Source organism: Chaetura pelagica, unplaced genomic scaffold (genome assembly GCF_000747805.2).
Source record: "Chaetura pelagica isolate M959 unplaced genomic scaffold, ChaPel_1.0 scaffold10, whole genome shotgun sequence".
NCBI lineage: Eukaryota > Metazoa > Chordata > Aves > Apodiformes > Apodidae > Chaetura > Chaetura pelagica.
The window spans coordinates 4,184,360-4,195,085 of record NW_009952263.1 but is presented as its reverse complement, the minus strand read 5'-3'; the positions used below and the strand labels follow the sequence as shown (position 1 = coordinate 4,195,085).

The following is a 10,726-nucleotide window of genomic DNA, read 5'->3' as shown; positions in this document are numbered from 1 at the left end:
TAAAAAGGTAGAAATGGAAGAAATAAGAGTTCCTCTAAGGCCCAGCTTTCCCCTTTCTCTCATTCTTAGCTTTTATCACAACTGGGAGATAAGTTCCAATTTATCCATTTGATATACATCACATGCTAACTAACATATTAAAACATTTAAAACAATGTTGTATGCAAATAAAAGTTTATATAAGAATTACAATATTCTTGCTGATCATTGTTAGATTAATAATAAAATTTGTAATTTGAACTTTTCAGACCAATTCTCCTAGATCTCGCACAAACTCATTCCAATATTACAAAAGGAAATACATAAATACAACTTACTTAAAAGCACAGCAGGAAACTGATTCAACCTTTTTTTTTTTTTTTACTTCAATGGACAAACCACTTTTTCTTCCAAGTAGAAGTGGGGGTTCTCCTGATACTTTAATTTTTACAAAGGACCAATTTACTTGCATTAGGAAATGACATTTTAAAGTAAAGATCATGGGAGTTCTCTACTGGACTTTTTTTCCCCTCCTCCCCCTCCTTTCTTTCTTTTACCTGGGAAGGAACACTTTTTGGTGGCTCAATTCGTATAGATGGATCCCATTCTCCTGGAGGCAGGACTGTCACTTGGTCTAAAAACTCATCAATTCCTGACAACAAATCATTTCTGTCTTTTGCTTTATATGCAACATCATGGAAAACCTACAAGAAGAAAGTACACAACATTAATTTTTACTTAATTTCATTTTTTGAAAAAGGAACTCATTACAAGGAACACTTCATTATTTTTAAAAAGGCATGGGAAATTTTTTAAGGGTCCTCAAAAGTTAGGATTTTATTTGACTTACAGGCTTTTGCATTAAGAAACAACTGTATGCACACCCCTACGGAACATCAATGAAGGAATTTATATCTCCAAACTCAAAAGGAATACTGAGTTGAAATTAAGTAAAATTAATTTAAAATTTAATCTTCAGTATTCAGGAAATCACATACCATTTATTACCTGAATAATCAGAGAATCATCCTGGTTGGAAGATCAAGTACAACCATAATCTAAATCCCCTACCATAATCTAATGTACCCATTCAGTGCTTAAATCATGTCACTAAGCATTATATCTACTTTTCTTTTAAATGCTTCCAGGGATGGTGACTCTGCCACCTCCCTAGGCAGCCTGTTCCACTGTACAACCACTTTTTTAGTTAATAAATTCTTTCTAATACCCAGTCTAAACTTCCCCTGGCACAGCTTCAGGCCATCTCCTCTCATCCTATGATTATTCACTTGAGAGATGAGGCCAACTCCCACCTCCCTCCAGCCTCCTTTCAGGTAGTTGTAGAGTGCAACGAGGCTCCCCTCAGCCTCCTCTTCTTCAAATTAAATAACCCCAGTTCCCTCTGCCTCTCCTTGATCACCAGACCTTTCACTAGCTTGGTAGCTCTAATAATTCTGCCCTACAGCCACTGTACTAAATGAGGATAAAAATACTTTAAATAACCTCCAAACCAAACTGCAAGCTTTTATTAAAAATAAGAACTTGATTTGTATACCTATAGCTTAATTAATTCTAAAAGGCTTCTTAAAAAGCACATGAAAACAATTCTTTAACTACTAAAAAAACCCCACCAAACTCTATGCTGCTTTAAAGACTACAACACTAATTCTGAATTGACAAACAAGTAGTATTTAAACAAAACAATTCCTGAATCCCAAGTTGCATTTTACACAGAGAGAAAAAAACCACTAAGTCTGCTATAAGGAACTGTTTTCAGAAGATGATCCTAAAATGCTTCTCTATATTTGAAACCTGAAGTGTTGGTCTCCAAAGACCTGACCATTAAGTCTTCTAAATGTAAAGTCTCAGATTGACAGTGTGCTGAGCCACATCATATAAACTGCAGTATTACCTAAAAAGACTGGACCTGATGCTCCTTGAGGTCCCTTCCAACCTGGAATTCTATGATCCTAAGCCTACTTAGGTATTTTTAGATCATAGAATAATTTACATTTTTCTATATCATGATCCACAGTATTACTACCAACCAGCCTACCTAAAAAACTAGAAGCTCCAACTGAAGTTCTTCATATTCACCTTTCACATTGAAAAAAGTATACTGCTTTCACAGACTAGTTGCCCCTAGTCCTTTTACTAGTTGTAAAAGGACCAATTTCTGGTTTATATTTCCAAACTAGAAATTGTTTTAGAGTAAATAAATATTAGAATTCCTGCTAGTTAACCATGGTAATTTCCAGCAACTCAGTAGGTGGTGCTCAACGCCAAGCCAGCATTAAAGCATCCTGATTCTTCCCAGTAAAAAGATCATAGTCAAAAAGTCTAGATTCCTCTGTGATCTTTAAAACTGCCCACCAGGGCTCTAAGCATATGACTTCAAATGTGTAATAAAATTCTAATTAAAAAAAAATGTGGATACTCAATTGCAGACATTCTTAAACTTTCCTGAACACTTAACGCAGTTTGTCATATCCTTTCTGACATATTAAGGATTAATACCAGACACAGCTCCATTTAATAGGTTTTTTTCCTAATTTAATACAAAAATTAAGTCTATATACCAAAGCTAAAGTAATTCATGAGAAATACATGTAGGATTTCTTTAAGACAAGGGCAAAAAAAAAAAAAATGTGGATACTCAATTGCAGACATTCTTAAACTTTCCTGAACACTTAACGCAGTTTGTCATATCCTTTCTGACATATTAAGGATTAATACCAGACACAGCTCCATTTAATAGGTTTTTTTCCTAATTTAATACAAAAATTAAGTCTATATACCAAAGCTAAAGTAATTCATGAGAAATACATGTAGGATTTCTTTAAGACAAGGGGAAAAGTTAATTTACCATTATATAGTTCACTAACACAAAAAATAAGTACATGTACCGGTCTTCATTTAACTTAACTAGTCTGTTGCTGGTTTTTTTCCTTTAACCTGTCACTCTAGAATACATTTAGAAATACACTTAGAAAACAGTCGATAAAAACATTATTCTAGATTTATTTAACTACAAGTGTTTAAAATACATCACTCACGTCATCTGTCATAAGTGTTGCTATTGATCTTCCAATTTCATGGTATTGTGGAGCTTTTCCTGCTGGTCCCAGCAACAAAAACAAAAACCTGTGGAGCAAGCAGTCCAGATGAATAAGGCTGACTTACTTGAATACACTCAGAGGGTTCTTTAAAAAAAACATGTATAGAAAATTCAGTGGTGAACTAAAATTATCTTTTTCACCACTTCAGATCTTAACAACTGCTGCCAGACTAAGAAAAGGCTTCTCTCAAAGCCATCACTGGAAGGAACTGTAGTCCTGAACAAAAATTACTCTGAAATCTTCTTAACTAAGCCTCTTTTTTCAACTTCTTGTAATGCCCTAAGTGTAGTAGAAAACCACATAAATGAGTATTTCCTCCAGATTACCGACCTTTCTGACATTCCCACTGGCTAAGACCCCTTAGTGAGGGCTTAGAAGCTGCATGACCTCTTCTAGCCTCCCTGATTATCTCCCCTTCACAGGGGTAAAACCCCTCTCAATTGCAATGACTGGGTACGTCACACAGCACATGCACAGATATACTTGAAACAACACACTGGACATACTCATTATAGGCATATCCTTGCCTTGTGCCAGTGGAAAGGAAGGCAACCTGCATTCTGAACACCTAGGAAGGTAAAAGTGACATTTTGGGAATGGAATCCAATCTGGGGGTGGGTCACAATATATGTTAACAGACAATCTCCATTTCCAAACACAGTAATAGTCATAACTTTTTCTTTTAAAAAAACAAACAAACAAAAACCAAAACCAAACAAACTAAACATCAAGCCTTGAACAGGACTAGTATCATACAAGTTCAAAAGGATACAATTCCAAGAGTGAACCCCAGTAATTCTTTTCACAACGTTCCTCCAATACTCCATGAAAATTAAGTTCTTAAGTATACATATTTGAAAAATGTAGCACTTTCTTTCACCTCACAGTATAAAAAGCTCAATGTTATTTTTCCTTTGCAAGTTGCCTAGCCTAACTGAAACTAAGACTGCATCTTCAGAATTAAGTATGCTACTACAAATCTGCAAGTCTACACCACTCAGAAAAATTTAGGACAGGATAGTTTTAGCTACATTAATACAATAATCTGTATGAAAAAAATTTGGTATTTCCCAAGAAACACTGTAAGCACTAACATCAGCTATCCTCTGAGAATTCTCAGATCTATTTATATAACAACACTTCCAAGATAATTTTTGCCTTTCATTAGAGTATATGAGTTGAAAATTACAAAGCTAGACAAACACTTTGATAATTTTGAAGCATTTTTTAAAACCACCAAAAAACATAAATGTAAAAATTTATGCCAAACACCGCAGAACAGCTCAATACATCATTATTCAAACAAAATGAAGTGTCCTCCATGCTGACTATTGAAAAGACCTGCTGTCTGTATCATGGGACCTGCATTTTGACATTTTGACTATCTGTGGTAAATACAACCAGTATACTGGTGAGACACATGATTCTGGGGAGAGCGGGGGGTGAGCACCAGGCTGGATTGCATATTGCAGACTGAAAACCAATGCAATGTCTTAGCTGCAGATTGGCTACTCCAGTGCAATCATGTAGGTTTGTGCATATAATAAAAAAAGCTGTTTTTCCACCACATAGGTTATTCATATACAGAGTATGTGTATGCAAAGAGCAGAGCTTCAGGTGAGACACACTTTCAAACTTCATGGACTCTTCCCCATTGTCATGCTGTGTTCCACTGAAGGCAACTATATCATCATGCCCATCTTTAAAATTACAACACTAGCTGAGAAGACTCACTGCTTTTACTCCAGGTCAACTATCAGTTTTAACTTCTGCACTTGCTTAAGACAGCACCTTTATAGATACTTAAAACATTCAGACAATTTTATAGTGGATCTCACTCCTTCAAATTTTACAGCAAATGAATGGCATCATGTTAAAACAAAAGTCTGCATTTCTTGAACTTAATACAGTACATACAAAAATTGACAGCGGTTTGAAATCTTAAATATTATTTTTCCAGGTATTTATTTACCGTGTAGGAACCGGAACCTCTGTGAGGCCTGAGAGAAGCACAGCAGGAGAGAGCCTCACAAAAGCAATAATAGGTCTTTCTAAAAAATCTACTTCTCCCACTAATACATTTGATGCTTCTGCTCCTGAAGGAATTTTCCTCATGAAGTTCATATCAACCTATTAATACAAAGATTAAACAAGTGTTTATTCCTTTATATTTGTTAGCAGAAATTATATACCAAACGTTTGTCGATATTTACAGACATTTATGCTACAAAGAAAAAAGCAAATTAAATATCCCACATTACAGAACAGACAGACATATGTAGAAAATGTCAACCAGCCAGTCAATTAATAAGCTATTTCTAGAAGTTAGAATTACTACAACCTACTATATTTTAAAAGACTCCAAACCGCATAACCACCTTGCTAGTATTACTTATCACAACAAACATTCCATGATAGGACATGACGTAACAAAATCTATGCACAATTAACTAGAAAGAGTTCATGTAATTACACATGGTTTCTGGAATGCAATTAGTTCTCAGCTGCACATTTTAATATATGCCATAATTTTGGGGAAAATAATTTGAATGTTTATGTTTTCATCCATAAGGAATATGATTGCTGAAAATCTTGACTTCCACTTCTGTAAATAACAGGAGTATTAGAAAATGGTACAGCACATGAACTCTGTGTTCACATACATATATACACACACACACACACAAGCACCAGTTACATTGCTATCTTGGGAACTTACAGATGGCCTCTTGATTCCCACACCAAGTGTGCCACAACTACAGTGCCAGGAGGCTGACTCCTGCCCAACAGGAGACAAGGCAGGTGTACAGAAGGACAGGCCCAGCAAAAAGAAAAACTACAGACTGAGTTTTATAGTAAAAGCCACAATGGAACTTGCCCAGTCAATTTAAATTATTAAAGAAACACAAGGGATTTACAGTATTACACATTATTTCCTTCAGAAAATATTATATGCTCATAAATACTAAGATGTACAATAACTTTTGTAGAGCAAACTCATAAAATTTAAAGCAAGTCCCATTTAAAAGCCCCTTTTGCAAAAAAAACAGAACCACACAAACAAAAAACCCAAAAATTCCAAAAAAGTCAGTCCTAGAAAAAATGTTAGACAACTACCTAGAGAAGTTTTTCATAACACTATAGCAGATCTGAAAATATCTCCTTCTGCATGAGAATGTAGAGCAACTGCACTCTCATTTACCAAAATACTGAAGAGATCAAATGAAATGAAGTTCAGTTTCACGGCAGTTTCAAAACATTTGGCACATTTAGCCTATGCCATATTCTGACACTCATCCACACAAGTTATATCTTAGTATATATGTCTTGCGTACACTCATTTGTACACTCTTATGTGTATGTGTCTTAGTTGTAACTAAGAAGGAAGTTATGACCACATTATTTGTTACATAGATATTTTGTACTAAACTAAGACATTTAATGTTATTTACCTTACTAAAATCAACCGTACTGTTTTCTCTGCTTCCTCCTGTCCCAGTACCTTTTGCATCTCCACTCTTCCCAGTGTCTAAATTTCCAGGTGCTGACTGTGGAGATGCCAGTAGCCCTACATTGGGGGGGGGGAAAAAAAAAAAAAAAAAAAGTAAGTTTAAAATGGTGTATGAAATGAACTGAGTATGCAACACTACCAAAACACAATGTGGCAGCTTGCTTAAAGCAAATGTGCAAGTTATTCAGTAAAAGTGCCTTACATTAGTATCGTAAATGCAACACTATCAAGTTACTGTGCTGTCAAACAAATTACATAATTTTAGAAAAATAAAAATAAATATTGCCCAAATGATGGCCATTTGCAGAACAGTCACCAAGAAAGAAAACAAGAGCTACTTTAATCATAGAAAATATAACAATTGTTGACATTTCAATTGTAACCACCCTAGTAGTTGGTAGATAGGATGTTCACTGTATTTAGAAGCCCTCAAACACCAAAAGCAAACACCTCTGTCATCCACTCTGCTGTGTAGCAGTCACTGCAATTGTAAAAAGCCTCAGCAAGCCCCAGGCTACAACTACCAGGAACAATAACCTAGTAGTTAGCTAAACCTGTAGAAGCAAATAGTGTACCATATGGAGGACAGACAGCTTGCAAACCGTACTTTCAACCAACAGACCAAAGCTCCAACTATCTGACCAGATGTTATTATATGAAATGGTCTCTCTAACATGTTAGCTGAATAGGCACATACAATACAGTTATTCCAAGTTAAATGTATGTCTTCCCTCTAGCATCTGCACCAAGACACTTTGATACAGTAGCTACACTACTAGCAACACTGAATTGCAGGTTCAGTGCAGGGTGCAGAAGTAACCCAGGTGTTTGTACACACTGAATTCCATGTTGTGCCATGGTTATCTCTACCCAACTATCATTTAAAACTGGTCTAGGCATGCATAACCAAGCCCAAATCCCATCGTTTGGATTACAGAGCTTTTACTTGTTCAGTTTAACATGCAGCGAAGTGCATTTTGCCTTGCCTGTCTACACTAGACCTTTCAGATGTGGTGATAAACATGCTTTAACATGCTTTCAAAGCTACATCTAGACAAAGATTGAAGTCTAAACATTTTATTACATGCAAGTTTTTATTTAGGTCAAGTGCCACTCTAGTCAAAACTGAAGTCCTCACTGGCTACCTTTTGGCCACTGTTGTATCATTTTGACTCCTGCTCCATAACTACCTGCATCTCTCCATGTTTGTAATTTAGCAACATGACACTTGTTAGCATTTCAAACAACTGAATTCACTTTATTTGATCCTCAAATTTATTTTCAAAACACTCTTTCAAAGAGCCACCATATCAATGGAAAACATGCAGGTCCAAGTCTTTACCATTAATTTTGACTCTTACAGTTCATAAGGACGTAAGTGGTGTGGGTAGTTTTTCCTGAAGCAAAAACCAAAATAAGTTAATAACCTGCAATTTCCTTTGTGAATCCTAACATTTGTAAGCTAACACTATAAATGCTACCTTCAGTAACCTAGACTGAAATAAAAAAAAAAACAAAAGAAAAATCACATTCTGCCTTTCTGCCCCGATGTATGCATTTTTCACAATAACTAAGAGCAATCAATCACCTGTGAAATCAGCTATTCAAAATATTTAACTTCATACGAGTTGATGCTTACATGTGTTTGTAGGACTAGAAATAGAATAGAAATATTAAACAGCTGTTGTAGAAGACCATATTATAAAATTTTATACATACAATTTTTTAACACTTTTTTTCTCTCCTAGGTAACAATAAAGGCAACTGAATGTGTATGACTGATGCAAGATGAACAATAATGCATAATTTTGCTCTTTTCATCATGTGAATGAGAGCAGGGAGAGACTAGAACAAAAGTTGGAGAGACAAGCAGGAAGACAAAGAATAAGGATTCTACATATTAGTGTAAATTAATTAATTACTTCAGTACTGAAGTGATAGATTCTTCTAGAAGTTTTGCCTTCAAAATTTCTCTGTCTAGCCACAGTAAAGGTTCACAAGGCATTGATACAGGTACATGTTTCTTATCATAAGCCATATGGAAATAGTTGTTGGTCTTGAAGTTGGACAGACTGCTGGGCTTACATGAGAATACAGCTTACAGGTTTTCAGACCTCAGCAAGCACTTCCCTATGATACTACATTTCATTATGCACATCACTCTGACATTTTCAGGGAAACTCAAAATTATCATTTCTAATAAGCAGAACCCTTTTACTCAAATATCACACTAATAAAATAACTTATTTCCTTCTCTTCTCCAGTTCAGTAGATACAAAGTCAGAGGCTACTGATAAAAGGGAGACTACCTAGTTTTTCCAGGCTGTGAAAAATATGTTCAAGCATGACACCTAAGCATGACTGTCCCAATATAATTACATTTGTATAGGCAAAATTTTTGAAATATGAAACATGTAAATACAAAGTCACACTGTATTTGTGTTTGAGGGAAAAAAAAAGAATTTTTAAAAATATTCCAATGTAGCCTTAATGTGAAAAAAAATACAAGAAGTCCTACAAGGCAAATATGTAAACATTTCTGAATTACTATTTTCATAAGTATTAGTGTAAGAACAAAACAGTTCTAAATATTACTTTACTCGATTTTAAAGTACATTTATCAGTGAACTAGAAGACCTCTTAAAATCACTACTTTGCTGTTGCTTATACACATTAACTTAATGAAGCTGGTGAACTAACAAAAGCTGTTTTTGAACTGATGACAAAACAAAGAACAGGTTGAAGAGAACCCTTTGCCTGGTTGACTTAATATGAACTGATGGCTGGCTGATAAAATTAAGTGTTAAAGTGCACCCCTCTTCCCTTCTTTTACTGTAATTCCTATTAAGTTCAGTACCCTTCACGCTACTTATAAAAGACTAATAAATAAAATCTGGATAGCAGAATACCAAAAATAGATGAATGGTAAACAGAAGAAAGCCATCTATTAGAAAACCGAAATATCTCCTAACTCTCACAGGAGGCAAACCCAACTCAATCATACAGATGTGGGCAAAGGATTCAGACTGCAATATTTTCAATTACTAGACAGGCATTACAAACCATAATCTACCGTGGAATGTATTTAGAAGGTTTTTTACTTATTTTCATTAATACAAGGAAGAATATTTCCTCATCAGGTTTCTCTTCTGTCTCCCAAGACAGAGATGAGTCAAGCTGCAATCCTTAAGTCATAGTCTGAAAATGCCTTCATAGGCACCTCTAAGAAAAATGTGTCTGTCTGGGGTCAGATGATTTCTTGAATTAAAAAAGGGGGAAAACACTTGGAAGACAAAAATACCTTCCGTCATTATTGGTGTTCATCTTTCTCCGGAAAGACTTTTATTTATGGATTACCTAGGAAATCATCCGTTTCAGATTTTTCCTTTATGAGAAGCAACCCCTTGAGGTGAAGATTACTTGGAGATTCTGGTGAAAAGCTTTATTAGTGATAGTAATGGCATCAAGTACCTGATCTTCACTTGTTTGCCTTTTGCTGTTTTACTTAAAGAGTTTTTAATCATCTTTGAAATATCAGCCATGAGAATGATCTTCATATAGGAAATTAAGAGAAGTCCTAAGTCAGAGAAAGAGTTTTCTGTTTGTTCTTCTGATTTTAAGTAAGGATGGGGCCCCTACTCCAACTCAAGATGACAGCCTACCACAGTCTCCCTTTCCTCTTCCGTGACTTAGCTGCAAAATACGAAACAGTAAATAATCACAGCCTCTTCTCTGTCAGCATATTTTTACTGCTACATGTAACAGTGTGCTTTTACTTTATTAAACAAGTGAGGAAGGAAACAAAAAAAAAGCCTCACTGATGAAAGAACTGAGTGAAATCAGCTTCTTTTCTTCTAAAAAAGGAACCGTCAGTACTTTCCATCCTTTCTTTCAACTCATGTTTGTATTTACATACCTTTTTAAATTTAGAGAACAACAGCTTTGCAAGACAACAAATTAATAAATTGCTGAGCTCTGACCTACAATTATAAACTTAATTACCTTATCCTATTTTGCCTATCAAACACATCAGAACAGTATTGAAGTGGCTGACTCTGAAGCAGTGCACTAATGGATAGATAAGCAAGGGGAGTTTTAAAATGAACGAAACCCCCCC

The 10,726-nt window shown here is 35.2% G+C and overlaps 1 protein-coding gene across 2 annotated transcripts in view; it reads right to left on the bottom strand.

Moving 5' to 3' along the window:
* Positions 1–10,726, bottom strand: part of SLC4A7 (solute carrier family 4, sodium bicarbonate cotransporter, member 7) — a 64,126-nt gene that overhangs the window by 22,886 nt on the left and 30,514 nt on the right. For both annotated transcript variants that reach the window (XM_010007504.1, XM_010007505.1), the window contains 4 exons: positions 6,551–6,666; positions 5,071–5,228; positions 3,036–3,123; positions 537–683 (listed from right to left, as the gene is read on the bottom strand). In XM_010007504.1, coding sequence (XP_010005806.1) covers positions 537–683; positions 3,036–3,123; positions 5,071–5,228; positions 6,551–6,666 — 509 coding nt within the window. The remainder of the gene's footprint in view (positions 1–536; positions 684–3,035; positions 3,124–5,070; positions 5,229–6,550; positions 6,667–10,726) is intronic.